Raw genomic sequence first — 23,814 nt, forward strand, 5'->3', positions numbered from 1 at the left:
TATCATTATTGTAATAAATTTCCAGTAATAAACTCCATTAGAAATCATTACCAGTGTCCAAAATTTTATAAATATACATATATATGTAAATATATATAAACACACACAAAACGGACACATACATCTTATTGTGTGTGTGCACGCACACACATACATACAATGGAAATTTCTTTTGTCAGTGTGACATTTATCTAAGACATTTACAATATGATAGCCAAGCTTCTATCTTCCAGTATATTACTTTTCCTTTCATGTATGTTTATTCTGGTTTTCCTGAACTATTATATCCTGATTTCATTTGTTCAACAACACCTCTTTGCTGGTTAAAAATTGGCAACATAGGCTCAACTCTGTTTTGTTTTGTTTTTTTAATGGTTTTTTGTTCTTTTGCACTTCTTAGCAGTAATTTAAGTTAGATACATCTTTAAGCTTCGTTCTACGAGGACAGGTTTCCCCCAAATTTTGCTGAATCTGTGTAATCCGGTCCCTCTGAACTTTTGCATATAATACTGTATGCTTAACAGACATACTGCCATGAAAATTTGCCCAATATCTAGTATTAGTTCCATACTCACAAGTCCCCAGATAAGTTTTCACTTTACCTTGCTATTGGACTCCCACCCCTGCAGCAGTTAGAAAATTGCTATTAACATTCTTAACTGTTAGGACTTTGAAGGTTAGTAATTACAAACTGGTCAAATCATTCAGAAATTGGTAAGAGCCTTTGGGAGCTGGGCTAGGGAAACATGGTGTTCCGTGAGGAACAGTCATTTCACATAATCCCATCAACAGTGCCATGAGGCAGAAGCTATTCACTCCATTTCACAAATGAGAAGTAAAGACTCAAAAATTTAAGCATGGTTTTATATCTCAAAGTATAGAGCTCGGACTTAACCCCATGACTTCCTGATTTTGAAGCCCATGTTTTTCCATTACTCTTTCCATGTTGAGAAGTTCCTCATGCTCTCTCTAGAAATTCCTATTCTCTAAACCACAATAAAACTGTTCCATCCTGTGACTGGTTTCCTTCAGGCCCTATTTTTCATTATTTAAAAATAATTCATCATTTGATTAGGAATCAGCTTAACCCACTTACGCTATTTTTGTTTGCTACAGATTTGATGTCTTCACCCAATTAAGATGCAAAACCCCTCCAAGCATCAGAATTTCTGAAATGGGCACAATTTTTGCTCCAAGGGATCATTAGCTCTATATGATATATACTTAGGCTGCTTATGTAAAACTGTCCTCATGTTGGATTTATTCTCCCTTCACTCAAAAACAAACAAACAAAAAAATACTGCTTCTCTTATGGTTAAACAAATGATCTGATGAAAATCTGAATGGCTTCTAGGGGAAACTTGACAAATTTTATACTGATATTTCTGAATATTCATTTAATTATGCTAGGTAATGTCACTGTATTTCTTTGCACAGAATTGCTTAAGCGGTCCCTGGAAGCCATCATGACCCATTATTAAGTCATGATAAGTTCAGCTCTTTCATGCTAACTATATTTGTTTCAATACATGAGTTCAGAAGTGTCGTCTTTGAGTCTTAGTCATGCTAAGCTATGCTGAGGTAAGAGTTTCATATTCTTAGTGGCATAGGAAGTAAAGGTGCATTTCTCCTTCATGCAGGGTTGCATGTAGGTGAAAGCTCATCTGAAGGACTTTCTCCAAGTAATGAGTCAGGGATCTAGGCTGTTTTCCCATGTGACTCTACTACATTGGTGTCTTTTGCTTACAGGCACTTGGTGGGTACATATGATCCTTTCCCACTGGATTTAATCACCAGATTTATGGGTCTAGTCAGCCTAATGAAGAAGGAGGCTTACATATAGATGGGTGAAAAACAACAATTTTAAGAATTCCAAACTGAAATCACAGTTTCTTAGGTTCACCCTCCATTACCACTCCTTTGATACCTTAAACTCTATGACCTCAATTCCCCTAAGTACTTTATCATCACTACTCACTGCTTCTTGTGAAACAGATTTCAGATGGCAAAGCTAAGCTCCAGACAGGTTGAACTTGGCGTCTAGAGATACTGAAAATCAAAGAAGAATCATCTTTTAGAAGAGTAGATGGATTTACACTTTTACTCAGATCAATTATGGTGCATTATAGAAAGTCGTCTCATTAACATAGAATCCAATAAGCAGTTACTTAATTCTCTTTGCCTGGCACCAATACCTAGAACTTGGGCCACTCACTGTCCCACTAGGGAAGGTGGATTCTTCATTCTCAGTTGCATATCTGATCCCAGAAGCTGAAAATCAGCCTCCCAACAGGTAATAGTAAAAATTTACTCATGTAGGACGTGCCTGGTGAACTGCAAAAGGAGACAATGACTCTGATCCAAGCCTAACCCTACCACAAATTCCATTCATGGGACATGGGACTAAAGACACTGTACTATATGAAGAGGGTCCTACTGCCTTACTTCCTGAGAGAGAAGTAGTGTATCTTTTCAGAAAAGGCGGAATCTTAGAGTTAAGCCCATTTCAATTTAAATCTCAATTTTGCCACTTAGCTATGTGACTTTGATCAAATTACATAGTATCCTGAGCCTGAGTTTTTATGTATATGAAAAAAGCCACATAGATCTCATAAAATTGTGTGAGACGTACAGCACTTTTGATATAGTATGTGTTTTGTAAATGTTACTTCCCTTTTAAAATTAGTAACAAAGACCCTGTGATCTTCATAATCATATAAGTAACCATATCAGAAATTTAACTGACGGGAGGCATTCAAGAGTGTCTGGTTTAACATATTACATCTCAATTTGGAGGAGGGAAAGGGGTGCATTTCTGTAGATTTTCTGTGGATTATTTGAAAATGCATAGTCTCAGGCCTCACCCCTGATTTGCTGGCTCAGAAGCCCTGGGAATAGGGCCTGTGCATGTGTAACTTGAAAACAAGCTTCATGAATGATTCAGATGCACACCCCTAGTTAAGTACCAGGCCAGAGGCTGGCACAGGGCCTGGTTAATGGGAGGTGCTCAACAAACATTGATGGAACTCAGGGGGTCCGTCTCTTGGCCCAGTTCCTACCTCTTATAACCATTAAATTTCTTTCTGCTCCTTCTGCCTGCCAGTCCCTATGATATCAGCTATTGTTTATCTTAGAGGAATCCAACCCTTACCAGAGAAAATGTGATGTTTCAAGGTATCCAGTCATTTGCAGAAATGTAGACAAAACAATAATATAGCTGCCTGATTTTTAAAATATCTTCACAGCAACAGAATTTAGACACTTCAGCAACACTATATTGTAAGCTGTAATAATATTAGCTAATATCTGTTGAACAACTACTTGGAGCAGGTTCCAGTTAGAGCACATGTTCTCAAAATCCCTCTGTGGTAGGTACTGTGAATATCCCAATTTCACAGTGAGGAAATGGAAGCATGCAATGGATGTGTAACTTGTTCAGGTTCATGCAGGAAAATTTTTAGAATGACATTCAAAGACATTCTTAAGTGACTTCAAAGTCGAAAAGAACTCAGGTGCTCATTCTGGTGATTGTGGTGTCCTGGGCCAGAATTTGCATATAGTCAGGCATTCTATATTATTAGTTCACAGAAACTGATTGATGTGATACTAACATATTGATTTGTAGTACCAGTGTTTCAGACAACCATATTAGGGCCATTTCCATGATAGGAAAATGTGTCAATGGAATGGGGAAGGTCTGAAGACACCAGGACCACAATACTTAAGTGATTTTTCTATGACCCTGAAGGTGGCAAATACTTCCGACCTTGAGCGGTGTATTAAAATACCTTATCTCTTTGCTTGCTATCCACTTACCTGTCTTATTTATTCTTGGTTATATATGCACGTAAATAAGCATGGAAGGAAAGAATAGATAATCCAGGCTCTAGAATATTCAAGAAGGATGATCTGGTTACCACTCCCTATCATACCACCCTGTGTTAATTCCCTACATAATCCCTATTATTGCCTGGATAGTATATATAATAATGATCTATTTATTTATTTACTGCTTTGTCTCACCAAAGTTTTCTCCATGAGATCTGGGACTTTGTATATCTTGAATATCATTATAATGACTGAATAGGTGAGCAAAGTCCAAAGATGAAGGAGGAATGATCATGTTTCATAATACCAGATAGAAAAGTAGAGTCTGGAGACCATTAAGGTCAAAAGAGAGAGAAATAGGGGTGCGCCTGCCTGGCTCAGTCAGTAGAGCATGTGACTCTTGATCTTAGGGCTGTAAATTTGAGCCCCATGTTGGGTGTAGAGATTACTTAAAAATAAAACCTTTAAGAGAGAGAGAGAGAAATATATCAAAAGACGTAAAGAGTGGTGCTAAAGAATTGTGATCTCTGCTACTAGAGCAGGAATATTCTGTTTTATGCTCTCTTTTGCTTATGTGTGCATCCATGTGTCTGTGTGTTGGAGAGAGACAGAGAGATAGAGGTAGGTTAGGGGCCAGGAAAGTGGGCTTATAAATGTGTGTTTGTAGACAGAATAAAGCAAGAACCCAGTAGCTGCTTCCTTCTACTATTGTAAATTCCAAATGTTCATGAATGAATGAAGGATCAAGCTGAGAAAAAATAGGAACCTAACATAGGAGAGTGGAAGGGAGAAAGGAGAGATTAAGCAGTTCCAAATGTCTGTGCTTGGTCATTAGATGAAAGGCAAAAGCCAAGGCAGACTTCAGTTCCTGGGGATAGTCGGCCCATTGATAGTGAGCACATGTAGAGCAGTTTTGGTGGAAGAGCATTATGACTTACGTTTTGGTAAGTTGCATTTAATGTGCTATGGCCAGCCCAAATGTTAATGTAGTAGTCGATGAATAAGTAGGTTTGAAGCTTAGGAGAGAAATTAAATCTAGAGATTTAAATTTGGGAGTCATCAATAAATCTATATCTTCACCTTTCTCAAAATCTCCAAATTTCCCTGTCTTATGTAACTGTAGAGGATTATTCCTTAGTATGGAGCTATGACTTCCCTACTATCAATGCATATATTCCCTACTATAGCAAATATTAAGAAAGAAAAATATTCTACAGTTATCAGTACATATTCGGTGCAGCGATACCCCATCACCAGTGGAGTGGAGTAAGGTTATGAAATTGCTTAGATTTATTCAATCTATTTTATGCAGCCATGCTTGAGGACGCAACTTGGAACCTGGGAGTTAATTTTAGACTCCACTCCTGGTCCTCAGGGAAATTCTTACATCTCAGTGTGCTACAGGCATCACCAGAATGCCTTCTTCTAGCCATCTAGGAATTTGTCATAAAGATGACTATCTCCGAGTGACAGGCAATAAAAAACACTGTTTAAACAGTGGATCCAGACTGCTTGGTTTAAGGCCTGGATCCTCAATTTACTACTCATGTAACCCATCTACAACCCATGTTAAAAGAAAATATTGATAGTACCTACCTCAGAGGATTGATATGAAGGCTCAATGAAATTAATAATATATGGCACTAGAACAATGTCTGGTATAGAAAAAATACTAAATAAGTGTTAGCTCTTGTTTTCAAAAATATTTAGGAATTGTCACCATGCTCTACTCATAGTACCATTTAATAAATACTGGCTAAATGGAAATATTTACTGAGCATTTTCTTTTTTTTTTTAAAGATTTTATTTATTTATTTGTCAGAGAGAGAGAGAGAGAGTGAGCACAAGCAGGGAGAACAGTAGACTGAGGGAGAAGCAGACTCCCTGCCAAGCAGGGAGCCTGATGCGGGACTTGATCCCAGGACCCTGGGATCCTAACCTGTGTCAAAGGCAGATGCTTAACCAACTGAGCCACCTAGGTGCTCCTACTGAGCATTTTCTAGACTACTTTTGTAGAACTGAAAATGGTGATGGTAGTGTTCTGGGGAATCCCTAAATACTACTTAAGATTTTGCTGAACAGTGTGACATTATCAAAACATGATACCTTGGCAAGTGTATGACCAGTTGGCCTATAAATGACCAAATCAAGAAGACTAGTATGATTGTGGGATAGATTACTGGTCATTAAAATTCCTCAAAGAAATAATACACGACTACCTACTTCATAATTGTGTGAATCTTGCTTCAGATGCTATCATTGGCTCCTCGCACACTTATGTCCACATTATTTATGCATTATCCATTAAAATAAATAAAGAGAACATCAGGGTTATTACTCTGAATATATTACATTACATTCTTTACACAGGGTATGTGTGTATCTCATTTGCACACATAATGGGTACTTCTGTGCTGATGTCTTCTATATAAAGGGTGGGGAAGCAAACAACCTTTGAGGAGCTCTTGAATGACCAACATAAGTGTACAGTAGCAAATGACATGGACGGAATAGAACTATAAAGTTTCAACCAAGTGAATTTCAAATAATGTCATAGAGACTTTCTATGACTGCAAAACTATAAAGAGATAACCTGGAAATCTAAAATAACGATCATTATTACCATTATCTAACCTGGAAATCTAAAATAACGATCATTATTACCATTATCATACTACTTGTATGATTACTAGTAGCCAGTATGTTATTGGGCACGTACTATGTGCCAGGTGTACCTGACACAGAAGATCGTCATAACAACCGTATCCCTTGTGATAATTGTTTGGCAGGTACCATTATTATCCTCATTTTAAACCAAGAAACAGGGAAGATAAGCACAATAACAACTTGCACAATATCACATAGATAGAAATTAGGGGAACTGGAAGGAACCTCCAGGGCAGACTGCCCCCAGAACCCATGCTGAACCAGCACACCAACGTGGACAAAATACTTCACAGTTTATGAATCTCTTCTCCTGTATTTTATTTTATTGCACAATCAGCCTGCAAGGTGACTATTACGTCAGGGTGAGTAAGTTGCACAAAGCCATACAGGTAATAGTGACAAGTCTCAAATGGAAGTCCTGGTCATCTTCCTTGCAACCCACACTTTCCTTTCTGCTGGAGTCTCATCTAGTAACTTGACAATTCCTAGGAGTTCGTGAGTGGGTGAAGTACTCTTAGTTCTGCAAGCCATAGCTGTAGATGAAAACCAACATGGTCCACTAGTGAGTATAATGTGAAAATTCTGGGTTATACACCGATAGGTTGAGCTATAGCCAAGCAAGTGGATGACACATGGACACTATCAGCAGGAGCGTTTTTGTAAATTCATGAGAGTAGTTGATATTGCAGTGTTGTGAACAAACACTGGATGAACTCATAGGGCAAAGGCTCTAGGTCTCCTGGCATTGGCAACTTCAACACCTAATGATTTCTTTATTAATAAACAAAGGATAATATCTGACATATATACCTCAGAGACATTGTGAAAATCTATTAAAAGGATGTGTCATTCCAAACACCTGGAATTCCTATACCACCAGGTATATGATCAGTGCCCAATAAATATCGTGCGTATCCAATAAACAAATATATGATTCATATGTGAAACAGAATGTAGAACTTTTAAAGTGTTTATAATATATATGCATAAGTGCACAAATAATAGATGAAACACATGGGATCATACCTCATTTATTTGTATACCTGTCACAGAAATTTTTACTTCGTAAACTCTCAGTTTGATGTTTCTAGAATTAAACCAAATTAAATATCTTTTACTTATGGTTCTTCAGTCCTTTAACTTAATATTCTTGAAGCAGCCCTATTGGGGGTAAAAATGTTACCTAGCAATGAGATATAGAAACACAAAATTATGTCACTTTGCCAGAATCAGTTCTGTCTTAATCTCCCAGTCACAGTCATGCATTCAATATGCCTCTGTTGAAGGTCTGTAACATGAGAGATACCATGCTAGGAGTTTTAGGAACTCAAAGGGCAAGTGACCTCTTCATGCCAGTTTGCCCGGGACTTATGTTGCTACTGCCCTCACATGTCTTACAGTCTAACCAGGGAGGTAAATCATGTATATAAAAATGATGTTAAGGTAGAAATGACGTGCAGCTCAAGATGGGTGTGGATGAAATGCACTGAGCATTCAGAAGTTCAGTAGTGAAGAGATCACTACTTCAACTTCATGAGGCCAGGGAGGAAAGAACATTTCAACTGGACCACAGACGTCAACAGATGGATTTGTGGAGTTTCTGAAGAATATGCAGCATGAGGTACAATCTGTAGCAAAGGTAGGAAGATGGGGACCTGCACACAGCAGTTCGGCTTTGCTGAGCTTGAAAGTAGAAGTGTGCACTCAAGTGACCAATTTGCCCAGGCCTGAGGGGTTCTGGGATATGGAATTTTGGGAGCTAAAGCCAGAAGAGTCCTGGGCAAACCAGGATGAGTTGGTCATTCCTAGTATGCACTCTAGTACAGTGACTGATTACCAAGATGTGTTAGTAAGTGAACGTATTTAGCTGTGACCATTAAAAAAAAAGCCAGTACTTTGATAAAGTTTAATTTTAGTTTAGTTTAGTTATTTATCTAAATCACAATAAAGTGATTTTTTTATTTTAGTATCATATTTTATTTTTCTCAGCAAAAGCCAGAAACTCAAAAGAGTACAACACAAGTCTTTAGGCTGAGGATTCTTTTTTTTTTTTTTTTAATTTTTTATTATGTTAGTCACCATACAGTACATCATTAGTTTTTGATGTAGTGTTCCATGACTCAATAATCACTTACCTTATTTTGGACTAGATCTGTCTCTTTAAAAGTTTCTCTCTTGTTCTCTCTCTCTCTCTCTTCACTACTTTGAAATACTACTCTCCATGTCGTCAGTCATCAGAATCAGGGAAAGGCATATTGATGGGCTCTAACTTCCTCTGCAAGAGAGATAGCTCAGCAACTTAGCTATTGAATTCAACATAGAATTTGTCATTGGAGAACCGAATGCACATCTCTTTACTCAGTTTGACCTTGGGTAAGTCGCTGTCTCTCTGAGCCTCGGGCTCTTCATCTTTGTGATTGCATATAAGATATTAAACCTTAGAAAATGTTATGCAGCTAAGTGTCTACTCAAAAGGGCCCAAGCATTCCCTAAAATGAATGCAGGATTTTTATCACCCCAAATGATGTGCATACCAAAAATGTAGTTTAGTAATGCCTTTTTAAAAATGTCATTAAAGTCCTTTAATCTGTAGACTTCCTCTCCATCATATCTCCCTTTCTGTCTCCCTCTCCCTCTAAGTAATAGGAATATGTGTTTATCTGTGTCTGGTTACTCACAGTCTGAATTTGGCTGATCGCATCTCCATGGTATAGTTTACTATTCTTCTCTGTTCTCTGCATTCCCTCTAATTTGCTCACTTTTGGAAATGCTTTTTCAAGAGTGGTGTCATTTTCTTTTGTCAGATTGTGTGTGAATGTGTGTGATGTTAGCAGCCATTAATTCTCAGTACCTAGATCCATTAATTAAGGATTTCTGGCATGAGCACATTCTATCATTCTTTCTTCATTTATTCATTGGAATAATTCTATAAAGAGAAACTCCCTCCCATCTACTGTAGTTACTCAGTGTTACTGTATATAGGAGAAGCAGATAAAATCTGGATTCCTTCCTTTCAGTTACCTCTGGTTTAACCCTCTTATATGCCAGTCTAGATCTTGATGAACATATGTCCAATTTTGTAAGGCATTGCACTTTGGGAGGGAGAATAAACTAACACAAATTAAAGGCAATACAAACAATTAAGTATATTTTGAAATACCCAACAAATATTTTTGAACTTTAGAGACTATTTTTGCACAGATACTCAGAAAGATAGCTGTCTATTCTCTGCTTATTTTTATTTTTATTTATTTTTTAGCATTTAATTTAATTTAATTATTTATTTTTTAAGTAGGCTCCACACCCATCACAAGGTTTGAACTCACAACCCTGAGATCAAGACCCAAGATCAAGAGTCGGATGCTCCACGAACCGAGCTACCCAGGCGCCCCTCTGCTTATTTTTAAACCATATTGTCCCATATTATTGCTACCCAAGATAGAGAGTATCTAATCCATTTGTATTTTTAAGTCATTGTTTGGATTAACTCATTTGCCCCTATCTACTTCAGACTTTATATTCCAACATAAGATTCTTCGGTTTAGTCATTGGAAATCCTAAAGCCTCATATTCTAATGAAATTTAGAGAACTTTGGAATTATGTGTTCCCTTTTTCTAAGCACCCTTCAGTTCAATGGGATGAGCCCATTAGTAGCAGAAGATGGAATCCTTCCAGAGAATATGGGCCACGAGCAGCATTTGATAAATGATTAGAGAAGCTGCCCTTGCTTCCTGAAATAGAAACAAAAGAACAGGGGCACTGGGAATGAATAAAGCAAAGAGCCTAGAGAAATTGCTGAATGAATAACTTCAATTTGAAATCGCTGACTTCACTGGAATGCTCATTCTTTACTTTCTGAGGACTAAGAAAGTATTTTTTAAAGTTATAATTGTTTCTTTTTTTCTGTAAACGCTAACTGCAAAATATTCCGAGGAGAAAGCTCCAATAAGCAGCAATAGCTTTAATAATTAGGTTTCCTACTTAGCTTTCAAAACCTGTCTCATAAAGAAGTTTTATAAATAGAGGAAGCAGACATTTTCACTGATGGATGAGTGAACCATCCTTGCCTTACTGCATTCTAATTCCTTTTCAAGTACATAATTTAAACATCTGAAAATCATTAACTCTTTCACAGTTCAGCAATACAGAATCCTTCCAAGAAATAGGCAGTGCTTATTTTAAGGATGTGGACTCTAGCATAAAAACAGCTCCTTGGAAGTGGTGCTAGAGACTCAGAGAAAATTAACATTTTTAAAGCATAAAATATGTATATTTTACCACTGCACCTATGGAAGATTGCTTCTGCTCGTCACCACCATTGATTCCCATAAAAGGTCCTTTTGATACCTCCTTGAAACATTCTTTCTGTAAAGGAATCAAAATAATTAATATCTACTACAAGTAGTTTCGAATTTGCAGGAAGTCCTGGTGAACTTTGGTCACGTGCAGTATTCCCAATTATGATGCCACTTTCATGTAGGTCTTTCAGCTTGGCTTTCATCCAGGCTGTTAGGTGAAATTAGGCCCAGAAAATCGGATTATTACATCCCAAGGGAAACGACTGATAAGCAGCACATGATTGCTCATCTCCTTGCTACTTGCTGGTGTTGAGGTGTTACTAGTTGCAAAGCCAATTTGTTAACAATTAGTACTCATTAGAATCATTTCCTATTATCGATTCTAAACATTTGACAAAGCGCTTTTAGGAAATTGGACCCCAAAAAGTAGCTCTACATAAGTGATGAGCAATTAAAAATCTTTAAGATCCAGTGTAATTCCAAACCACAGTCATCAGTTTCCAAGTAATTATTTTTGCTTTGGAACCCACCTGCTATCCTGTCCAGTTTAAAGATGTGCTGGAACAAGGACATACTTCTTAATTAGCAGAGGTTGTGGTTAAGTCAGAATAGGAACAAAAAGAATTTTCTTTTATTAGCTGCTTTAGCTGTTTGTAGTATATCTATAAAGGACAAAAATTGCCAGCTTGCAACACAATATATGTATTTGTGAGAGTGTGAAATTAAATGCATTACTTCTATTATCTAAACATCTAAGCTTGGTTTTTAAGTCTGTGTTCACCTTTGTACATTATGAACTCTAAATATAGAATCATAAATGGAGTCATTGTGCATTACATTAGAATTTAAATATTGCCAATGTCAGCTTCCTGAAATATTATATATGACTTTAATAAAATTAGCATAAATACTATATGCATTTGAAATTTTTCTCAGAAGAGGCATTGTATTTATCTGATTTTTAAATATAGACCCACATGCATTATACTGCTACAAATTTATATTCAATAGATATGCCCTTATTATCTAATTAAAATATTTATTATCTGTACAAGTATCATCTCTTCATACTTGCCTAAATGTCCTTTATTTAGACTAAGAAAATATGTTTTATTTCCTCTCTGGCAGGTAATGGTCTTTACACATGAACTATTCGGTGTTTTTTATAGGATCAGAATTAAAACTGAATGATAGCCCCCATCATCTGTTCCTTTCCCACATCACTCCCAAAATTCTCCTTTGCTTCTGTGTTTATTTTGTAAATTTAAATATTGCTCCTATTCATCTTCCCTTAGACTTACTAATACTGAAAATATTTCTTCTAATTGTTGTAAAACATGGAGATGTGAACTAAGTATATATCTGTTTCTGAATTTCTTATTCCCATATTAAAACCTTAAATCAATAGAGAAATTAAGTGTATGTTCTCTTTTGAAATGCCCTATGCTCAACCCCTCTCTCCTTAATAAACAGAGATGGTATTGACACAAGTGAATTTTGTTTAACCACACTACATTTGCTTCTTAATTAGTGAATATTCATCTGTCATCAGCAGCAGCTATGACACCCCTCCCTGCTAACATGTTCTGTCATAAATAATCAATGAGGCACTATTAATATTCATGAGCTGGAATCTGTGTAGTCATGTGCACTGATGCAGAGACAGGGGGAGTGTTGCCATGAACTGACTGGAAACTCTGTGTGTGTATCCGTGAGTGCAAGATACTTAGGGAAAGCGAAGAAGAGCATGCTGCTACACACCAGCCTGGCTTGCGCCTCCAGCTAACAGCGGTTTGTCTGTGTTTCTGGACTGAAGTGACTGATGAAAAACAGTAGTCAAGTCTGGAGGGTGATTCCCTTTCAGTTCACTTGCCTTTCAGTTCTGGGGAAATTAGAAGATTTGCTCTCTCTCTCTGCTTCTTAGAATGGGCTGCAATTTGTGCACTTTTCAGAAAAGAGAGGAACACTACAAACTGCTGTATGAAGTTTCCCAGGTGAGTGCAGGGTCTGATACCAGCAACTAAACAGCCAGGCTTTGTGTTTTTGTCTGAAAGATGGTAAATGAACTGTGGCTAGCTTTATTTTTTCTTTCAGTAGATTTCATAATTGAGGGCAGACTTGCTGGTTGGGGGCTTTTTATTTTGGTTTTGGGTGGCAGTTTTCAGCTTCCTTGCCACTCCCCCTTCAGATGACTTCCTGTGGGATTCTTTTTAACATTTTTTGTATCTGCTGCCAAGATGTCAGTCAAGTAAAAGGGGTAACACTGTAATATTTTGCAACACCTCTTTCATTTTGGAATAGTGCTGACATTTGAAAATCTAGTGTATCTTTGCTACATTAATGTTGGGATTTAATAGGTCTGTGACCTCAGTTATTTTGAATAGACAGGAAAAGTTTCTTGCCAAATCTTGTTAGCCAGAGAAATTATTTGATTAATTAGGAATTTTTGCTTTGGGTTAAGAGGAAGACCTGATATATTTGTATTATATGAGAAAAAAAAATATATGCCTTGGCTTAAAAAGGAGATAAAGAGATTTTCTTATCACTTGTTCTTAGATCCTTTTTATATTTTTTTTTGTCTCTTTGGTGCTAGAAATTAATTTCAGGAGCCTATTATAATATCTGTTTGTGTCTTAGGGAGAAGTGTGAAAAATCAGTTATCCTTTAATGTATATCCAAGGGCTTTTCAGAATAAAAATAAGAAAAACTATATCCCTAGCCTTCATAGTTTTCACAGAATTCTATTAATTCACCATTTTATTTAAGCAGGTTTCCCTGAGGTGTCTGCTCAGGTCCAAATTTGTTGCTTGGCAAAATAAAGTTTATTCCTTCCTTTTTCCAGTTTGCCCCATATGTGAGACACTGCTACTTTTGTTTTTAGACAATATTGCTGATGAAAGACAATGTTTGGGATGTTGGTGGTCTGTGGGCACAGCAGTAGCCAAGTGCCCACTGCCTACTGGTTCCCTCCGATTTCCCCGACGTGATTCATTTCACAGTGGGCTAATTACAAAGTGGATTTGCTACACATGAAGCAGCCCCCTCAGTTGCAATGTTAATGCACATTTTCATGGTAATGTGATCAGAGGCTCATTAGCCAGTTTCCAAAATGATCCTCTGCATTAATTAAATATAAAAATGACTCCTTTATCACCATAGAGAGGAAAAAGAAGATTAACATTGTTAATTACACTAGGGGCAATACCTTTTGCTTAATTTTTTTGCTACAAACTTGCAAGGATAGGCTAAAATAATATTTATTTCCTAGGTAAGCTCTCATCCGCTTTGACTCATGAAAACAGTCTCTAGGTGGAACACTTTCCTTTAGTTTGGTTTGTTGGAGTTTGAGTTCTAGTGTTGATTTTCTTTGGGTGGTAGAAGGGCAGGGGAGTGGGTTAATCGATCTATTTTTTCCTCTGAATTACTAAATTGATATCAAAGTATAATATGGAGGAAGTGGTAGGTGACATCCTTCCTGATTATGCCTAGGTTAAGCTGTTTACATTCTACTAAGAAATCAAGCAGGCTTGCTGCAACCAGGAAGGACTACTGTATTTGTTAAGGAGCAAGAGTCTTTGTTGTGGATTTTTAAAATGCTTGTCTGTGAGTTTTGCCTGTAAGTGCGTCCTAAATCTTGAGAAAATAGATAAGCCGTACTCTTTATTGCCTCCACCTACACTTCGCCATATATTTATCTTATTTTCTCTACTCCTGGGTTGCAGTACTTACGATCTTTAATAAAGGGGGTGAAAAATGAAGTATTAGCTTCCATTTAACTGGCTTTTATTAGATAAGTTAAAACCCCAGCTTGAAGGTCTTGCATGTGTTTTCCAGGGGGAGCCCTCCTACAGTTTGTCCCCAGCTTTGCGTTCTATTTTATTGAGTTAATGGAATAGATAAGATATCAAAGGAAACCAGTGATAGGCTCATAATATACACTGGAGCCCCGTGTGGTGCTGCAAACTAGTTTCTATTTTTATTTGGAGGAAAGGCAGCTCCGAGCACACATCAAAGTGAACATGTTCTTAACCAGGTGTTCAGGAGGGCACATAGCTGCCCCCATAAGACAGGATACTATTTACAAAAGTGACTTCAGATTAGAAACCTGAGTATTTCTAGGTGGTATATTAAAATGAATTAGCTCACCACCTGATTCTCCAAATCCTATTTTTTATAGACTTGTAATCCTCAGGTCACCTACCTTCTTGTTTCTTTTGTTATTATTTCTTAAAAGCTAAGGCAAATTAAATTTGACATGTGAAAATTTAAGATTAGCAGTGAATCCTAAATACGTGGCCGAGAGCAAAATATGTATTTCTCTATAATGGAATCATTATGAGATTGAACTCTTTCACATTTTCTTTCTATATTTAGCGATCTGATAACATGGGCCACATAGAATACAGTTTCAGGTTTATAACTATAGTAAACAAAAGCAAATGTGCTCACTGACGAGTCTAGAGAAACGATCAGAATGTTGTGCTTAGGTGTGAAATGAGGTCAAGTTTGTATTTTGTTGATATTTTTTGTTCCTATAGAAGAGCTAAGGCTTTCAATTGGCAGGAGAGAGGGAATGTCGTTTCAAGAAAATTATTTTTGGCTGGAGTTGGGCCAATCAGGCTCCAGTATGAACATAGATGGGAAGACTCTAGGGTTTGGGTAGATCCAGTGATCACACCAAGCAGTTTTCCTGTATCTTTATGCATCTATTAACTTTTATATGTGCCTGGGACATAATTGTTATCTGCAGTGATTTATATTTTTCAAAATAGGTTATTTATTAACCTCTAAAGAATTAATACGTGAGTAATGTGAACAGTGCCCTTCTATGGACATGAACCAAATTATCTGTCTCATATTAATCTGATTACACAACCCTCCTGGACCAAGAGAGCTTCAATAGCTTGTCAGTCATTTCTGATCTGCTGACAGATTTATTTCTGAGTGGATTGTAGATAGTACCTGAATCTATTGACTTCTTAGTTTGGTTTTTCATACATAAATCAAATGTAACCTTTTGAGTGGCTAAATAATAGAAATTATCAATGGGGTGTTAATTGGTGTTAGATAACCTGTTCAAAATGTGGGCAAATATTTAAAAGCTCATACTGTTAACACAGAACTGTGTGTAAGATTTCACTAAGATCGTCTAATGTGGTCTATACGATTCTCCTCTTACTCACTTGCCAAATTGGAAAAAAGAAATTGCTTTCAAGTCTCAGGAAAACCGCAAGTAGAATGGTGCTAGCTATCCAGGCTGTGTCCTCTTCTAAGTGACACTGAGTTGATTGGTTCAGTTGACTGTTCTGGCATAGCTCAAGGGTCTCCCCACAGCCTACTTCCATGAGTGAGCACTGTGAACTGAAACAGACCCTGCCCCGAAAGCAACAACAATGAGAATACTGACAGTGGCTGATAAAGAGCATTTACTGTATTCTAATCACTGTGCCAAGCACTTTTTTCCTAAGCATTGTCTTATTCCATCTTTACAAAAAACCCAAGAGGGAATTATAGGGTCACTTCCCGTAATTTTTAAATATGTGAAAGTCTCCTTTACCCTACACTGAGTTTCTTTTTTTTTCCCTAAGATTTTATTTATTTATTTGACAGAGATAGAGACAGCCAGCCAGAGAGGGAACACAAGCAGGGGGAGTGGGAGAGGAAGAAGCAGGCTCCTAGCGGAGGAGCCTGATGTGGGGCTCGATCCCACAACGCCAGGATCACGCCCTGAGCTGAAGGCAGACGCTTAACCGCTGTGCCACCCAGGCGCCCCCCCTACACTGAGTTTCTTAAATCTCACTTAATCTCTCTTCTCTAGTTACTGTCCTGTATCCCTCAGAAATGTCTTTTGTCACATGCTATATAAACACAACTCCTAAGGTCGAAATCTCTTTTCCCAAAGTTCATCCTTGCCCCACAGTCCTTAACGCCAATGAAGGTCTCTCTGTCCTTGCTACCAATAAAACACAAAAACATGGAATTAAAATGGTACTTCTGTCTTCTTGATCCACACAGTGACTTTCTGGTTATTTTATTTCTGTACATTCCCCAGCATCACTTCCAGCCTTCCCAGAATCACCGTTCCTTCTATTAACTCTCTCTAGTATCACAGTAAGAACTTTCCCACTTAGAATTTGTCTGTGTGCTGATCCACCCTGATTGCTGTTGCAGGAATAACAGTCCTAGAAAGTACCCAATGGCTCCCAGTTACTTTAAAATAAAGTACAGCTTCTTATTCCAGTATATTCAAAGACCTCTTGATCCTACCCTTGGTTCCTTTCCATCTTTCTAACTGGTCTTCCCAAAATGCCATTTATAATACCCCAGACCAGTCTTTTCACTTTTCTCTTTAAGTCATCTTTCCAGTTTGGATCCTTGTAACTCAGTTCTTTTTTCCTTCAGCTTCTGTAGCATTCCCCTGCATCCACTATTTCTTTCCATCACTGGCTATACATACTCTGCCCTTTTGGCTCAAATATCTCCTCAGGCCAAGAGCCTTTTGCAATTAATTGATTTTTTTAAAGTGTATATCTCTCCACCTTGGAACTCTTGCAACATTTTACTCTTTTTTAGGGTTCCTTTGTCACATTAATCCATCTAGTATTATAGTCAATTCCTTATGACTGGATTGTGAGTTCCTTGAAGGCAGGTCATCTGCTCGTCTGTCCTTTGACCCCCACCTACCAGCAGATGCTCATTGGGGTCGGCCATGGTATCTTGCATATCCACAGCCTCTTTAGAGTAAACTGCCCCATCCATAGCTTCTGGTGAAGGACCATATCTAACCCAGCCTTCCACTCCAGCCATGCCTAACAGCTAGTGAAACCAGGGCCAGTCACCTGGTGCATGAAGTTGAAGGTTCCATTAGGTTGTTTCGGTCTCAGCAATCTATACTGGGAAACAAGCCTGAGTAATGGGATTAGGCTGAAAGGATTGCAGAGAGAGGAGGCTGTAAGCAGGTTGGAGAGCTTGGGGGTTTGTGTGGCTCAGATCTACAAGAGAATTGGAAACATATGACAAAGCACATGGGGCATGAGAGAGGGAAGCATAAAGAGTAAACAGGTTGTCAGAGTGGCCCCATTTTTCCAGTTATAATACATTCCTATAATAAATCCACATCTCATTTATATTTGAATAAGATGTCTATTCCTTACAATCAGAAGAACAAATGAGGACATATCACAATAATGTCTTGCTTTTGTCAACCACCTAGCACGTGCCTGAAACTCTAGACATGCAGTTCAGGTCAATAAACTTTCAGTAAGCTCTGATTGCCTAATATGTGCCAAGTCCTGATCTTTGTCATGGAATGCAGAGACAAATGTGACAACGCTTGCTTTTGAGATATGCATATTCTGTAGCAAAGACACATGAGCAGAGAATTTTCATATGATGTGATAAGTGAAGTACGGAATCAACAGAGATGTTGCCAGACTTCTGTAGGAGAGCAGAGGTGCTCAACATGCCGGGTGCTTGGGGAGTTGGGAAGAAGAATGACAGGAAACCAAAAAGATGAAAGGGTAAAGAAGGTGGCAGACAGATGATAGGTATGAATGGACTTGGAGTAGGAGAACTATACTATGTGTTACTAAAATCTAAAGCCAGAGCCAGGTTCCCAGGACAAGACCAAACCTAGAGAGTATCCCATGTCTGGATTTTCTGTTTGTTTTTGTTCTGAAAGGAGAGATCCCTCTGAGAATAGTTGAGCATGTGGACTTGGTTGTGATGTGTGTCCAGGGGCAGATGAGCTTGGGTTGAGGACGGTGTTCTACAGCAAGACTACAAGGGAGACCAACATGCAGGCTGCTGCAGATGTGAGTTAGCGGTAGAAAGAATGTAAAAGGGAGGAAAGAATTGAGACCCATAAGGAAGTAAATTTCAGTAAGTTTCAGGCTTGCGAAACTGGGTAGGTGTAGCAAAATGTACCTAGAGAGGAGAAAGGGAAGAGAGTCCTGGGAGAGAAGGGAAGAGAGTCCAGTTGGCTTCTTTTATGGGCTATCTAAGCAATGTCTGGCAGACAACAAATGTGCAAAACAAAAACTTGGCATATATATGTGTGTGTTGGGTGAGATCATCCAGAAAGATGTAAAAAGTGAGGAAAGTTGTGAGCCAAGGACACAATATTGAGAAACAGGAAAGGGAGAAGAAAAGGAGAAAAAGTGAAATTGTTATAGAGCCAGAAGGAGACTGAGCAGAAAGTTGTGGGGTAAGCCAAGAGCAGAGTTTTAGAAAGGAGTGGCCACTGTGGTCAAACACACTGGAAAGTATGAGAACTGTAGCCTCTTTGAATTTGAAAACACATCATGTGCTACCCAGGTCCCTCTTCAGGAAGGACTTGTTACCCCAGCTGCTCAGATCGTCGTCAATGAAAAACTTCAACCGTCAGCCCCTTCAGGGATTATCTTAGCTGCAGAGAGTTCCTCACTCAAGGTTATTCCCCTCCCAGGAGGCCCCCCTCCAGTGACAGACTGATGCAAGTATATAGCACCTGGCCGTCTTAGCCTGGATTGGGACACTCCGGGATGGGGGGAGAGGGTAATCCCAGCTCTAGAGCTCCCTGCAACTGAGCACTGCATTCTAGTTCATTTCTCCTTCTGCCTGCCCACTCCTGCTGCCTTCTTTTCCCTTCCACAAGGGCAACACTCCTTAGCAAACATCTTGCACACTATCTAACTCTCAGAGTTGGCTTCCTGGAGAGCCTAACCTGGACAGAGGTCAGTGACAATGATTACAGAGCATTGCAGGACAGAAATGTGGACAAAATCCAGTAAGCAATGGCTTCAAAGAAGGGTTCTGCTGTACCCCCAAGAAGTTTCTCTGAGATAAGGCAGATGATCCAAAATGGAGTTACTGCTAAGTAACTTGGAGTATAGATTTTCTTAGCCTTTTAAAAAATATATAAAATTACTTAATATTGGGAATGTTAAAAATGAAAGTCATCTTTACTTTTACTTTCAAAAATAAGATCAAGTGATTTCACATATTGAGTCATGTTATTCAGATAGTGATGATAATATAGTGATTAAGAAATAAAACATGTCCAGTTAGCTAGAATCTTCCTTATCCAAGACTTTTGAAGAAAACCTTAAATGTTAGAGTATTTTCAACATGCAAAAGGCCTGTTATAAAAGTAAATAGTTTTAATGATTATAATTAATGTAGGTTATTTTAGTAAGGAAGTGCCTTTCCCTACTGGAAGGATCAGAATATCACATATTAAAATGTCTACGTTTAATTTCTCCATACTCTCACCACTTATTGAGTTGATACAGAACCAGGAAAAGGTCAACCATCTCTAATTGCCTTTCTATTTAGATGAAATGCTGTAGGAAAACATTTTCACTGATTCTATATTATATGCAAGAGCACATGTTGCTGAAAACATAGCTAATAGATAGACTGAGATATCTGACTCTTCAACTCAATTTGCTGGTTAAGTAGGATAATCTGATTAACAAATTCTTTAATTCCTGTTTTTGTTGAAAATATTTCTAAAATACATGATCCTATTTACATAATTACTTAACATATGCACATTTGTTATTCATTACCAATCATGTTAGACAGTAACAAATGAGCCACATATCTTTAGCAAACAGTGGTTCCTGAACTTTACAAGACGAACTGTTTCTGAAGATTGATAGGGAAAAATCCTTCCAAAACAACCAATCACTGTCCGGTACATTCATTTTATAAAAGTGGATTTTCATATATTGAATTTTCACAAGTCATTTAATAGGTATTCAGTTAATCTTAATAAATTATTAAGAAAAGCACAAAAGTTAAATCACTAGGTATTCAAGAAGAGTCCCTGAACTGTAGTTCTGGGAAGGATCACTGTCTTGGAAACATTTGTAATTTGTGGAGAAAAGGTGAGCAGGGTGCCCAGAACAGGATCTGCCTCAAACACCTAGTCTTTTGTAGGCACTGTTTACCCCCATGATCCATCCAAGGGCACACACTATAAGAATTTTAGGTATTACTCTTAGTAAATTACTCAGTGGAAATTAGGATTTAGGTATCACGGGGTAGTAATTTTGTCTTCTTCAGATTTAGAAGTCTAGATAATTCAAGTGCAGCTGTGATTTTCGTATCTAAATGCAACGGTTCCAAAGTCATCAGTATAACCTGTCCCATCTCCATCTCCCATCCAGCTGTATTCATTTCTTCTTTTTTACTTCTATCAATCTCAATGTGGAGTAACAGCTTAAAAGGGTTATTATGAAAAGTTCATTGTTTCCTCAACAAAAAGCTTAAAAGGTAGCAACCCCATATTCTCCTGTGTTTCAACATATAACATCTAATTGCTAATTTGTGCCATTCTGTAACAAGCTGTAAATCTTGCTTTATGGTTGTTTGGGTCCTAGTGAAGCATTCCCCACACACACACACTTCTGCTTTATGTAGCTTTTTAGAAATACTGTAGGATTTTTTTTTTTTTTTTAGGAACTTGCTCTCATCTCAGTGGAAATTAGATTTTTCTGAACTAACCTCTCACTTCCAAACCTCTTAAGCATCTGTTTCAGGTACCTTTATTAAAACAACACAACTCTTTCAAGGATTTGTGAACAAAGAGAATTTCTAAAATACTTACTGTTGCTTTAAAAATAATAAATCCACAGATGAAAGACCACTATTGTAATCAGTGATAGTAATTTTTCCTGTAATTGAATCATGGTAGAATTCAGATATGAATATTTTTTAAATAAAGGAAAGTTTGGGAAAGAATATTTCTCACTAAATAACCACAAGTAATTACTCTGGACCCGCTTTGTGCTCAGTACTATGCTAGATAGCAAGAGAAAAGACAATAGAAGCACAAGAGGCCAGTCTTCAAGGTGTATTATAGTGAAGCAATTAGAAAACAAATGAGGACATTTATGACCCTAGCACCATGGATATTGTAGAGAAAGGACAGTTCTGTCCTTTACTCTTACCCTGTAAGGGTAACCTAAGGGTCTTCATGTAACAGCTTAGCAATGGTTCTTATTTCGAATGGCTTAGGTTAGGAGCCAAAGTTCATTTTTTAATTCAGCATAATTATCATATATCCATTCATAGTTAAAGGTAGTATGTTTGGTATCCAGCATGTATTATAAAAGCGAAGTCATAGAATATGACTAGTAGGACATACCTGGGGGAATGTGGGAAGAACAGCCTGGCTAAAGCAGGGTATGGGATGAAGATAGTTGAGTGTCTTGATCTCCAAGCAAAAATGAATGGACTTGGTGTCATCCTCACTGCAGGGCATTGTACACCCTAAGGATACAATCAAAGAGAGTGTCTGAAGTCAACTTAAATGATAGAATATGTGAAAGTATTTTTTGCTTGGCACTATATTTAAAAGAGCACAGCCATGGTTTCACTTGTAGTGTGGAATTTAAAATAACAAAACAAACAAACAAAAAGCAGAAATAGACCCATAAATACAGGGAACAAACTTGATGGTTGCCAGAGGGGAAGGGAGTAGGATGAGCAAAATGAGTGGAGGGTAGAGGGAGATACAGGCTTCCGGTTATTGAATGAATAACTCATGAGGATAAAAGGTACAGCATCAGGAATATAGTCAATGGTATTGTAATAGTGTTTCATGGTGACTAATGGTAGCTATGTTTGCTGTGACCATAGCATTAAGTATAGACTTGTGAAATCACTATGTTGTAACACTTGAAATTAATGTAATATTGTGCTTGTCAACTATTCCTCAATGAAAGAAGTGCATGTATTCTATAACATCACAGTTGTTTGCAGATATGTAGAAATATTGTTTGCACTCAGTGTGACTTCAAATTTGAGTAATTCTTAAGATTTATTATTTAATATGTTAATTTAAAACCTCATATATGATTTTAAATGTTTTTATAAATATATATCAATATAATTAGAAAGAAAAAAAAGAGCATAGCTTGTTGAGTTGATGCATAGTGGATAGATTTTACCATTCATTCCCTAAGTATGCTCTGTGTTTCCTTCATGACTCATGTTTATCATGTTTGAAGTTGGTTTTGCTTATGCAACTGAATCTCCGTGTTAAGACAACATGAAAAATAGTGAAAATGTTTTACTCAGTTGGCACATGGGGTGTTACTGTTTGATGAGTGTGTGATAAATTCCAAGCACAATGTGGTGCATAGGAGAGGCACTGTGCGTAGAAGAAAGAACACAAGCTTTGGAATCGAGCAAGAACACCACTCATTACCTCTCTGAGTTAATTACATAATTTCCTATAATTGTTTAATTGATTAGTATCAACCTTGAAGTGTGTTGTTGGGGATTAAATGAGATCATACATTCAAAGAGCATAACCCATTACAGGAATGCCATAAATGGTAACTTTTGAGATTATGATCTCATTTCAGTCCAATAGTGACCTTGTAAAGTAGGTAATACTGTCCCCATTTTACGAATGAGAACACTGAGGCACAGCATAATCAAGTGACAGATTCATATTGTCAGCAAATGAGCACCTGGAATTCAAATCAGGACCTGCCTGATGCCAAAGTCCATGTTCATTTTATTATAAATACCAAATATCTCTCCCCTTGAGCTTTCCATATTTATCCACTGAACTGATCCAAAATACTGAGTACCTAGCCCAGAGTAGCCTCGCAATAAATATCTGATAAAGGAAGAAGTGAAAGAGAAGGAGGAAAGGAAGGGAAATAATAGATCCTATTTATAGTTCTTCTTGTAAGGGTCTACAGAGATGCCCTTTTTATTATAAGGAAGAGAAATAAGTCCTTCTACTACCTCTTTCCCACTTAAATCAAATATCTCACCTATGAGAACCATCAGTATGGGAAAGAGGCTTGTCGCTCCCACTTTTGAAAGCCTGAAAGTCTTTCCCCATTTTTCCATAAATCCATACCTGGCATGAAAAATCTTTCTCAATCTGCTATCTCTCCTTATACTCTCCTAACAGTCCAAATTTTAGCCAAACCAAACTGTAATTTCTTATATGAAAACAATGTGTTTTTTCCCATCTCTTTGCCTTTTGATGTAATGTCCTTTTTGCCTAGA

At 37.6% G+C, this 23,814-nt stretch overlaps 1 protein-coding gene across 2 annotated transcripts in view; it reads left to right on the forward strand.

Moving 5' to 3' along the window:
- The window catches only part of PDZRN4 (PDZ domain containing ring finger 4), a 339,737-nt gene that overhangs the window by 199,759 nt on the left and 116,164 nt on the right, over positions 1-23,814 (forward strand). The window contains exon 1 of one of the 2 annotated variants that reach the window (XM_057318835.1): positions 12,385-12,788. The exons of the other annotated variant lie outside the window; for it this stretch is intronic. Within the exon in view, the coding sequence (XP_057174818.1) occupies positions 12,720-12,788 (69 nt within the window). The 5' untranslated portion in view covers positions 12,385-12,719. Of the gene's footprint in view, positions 1-12,384; positions 12,789-23,814 lie in introns of those variants that run through there. 2 annotated transcript variants of the gene reach the window in all.

Source organism: Ursus arctos, unplaced genomic scaffold (assembly GCF_023065955.2).
Source record: "Ursus arctos isolate Adak ecotype North America unplaced genomic scaffold, UrsArc2.0 scaffold_26, whole genome shotgun sequence".
Taxonomy (NCBI): Eukaryota; Metazoa; Chordata; class Mammalia; order Carnivora; family Ursidae; genus Ursus; species Ursus arctos.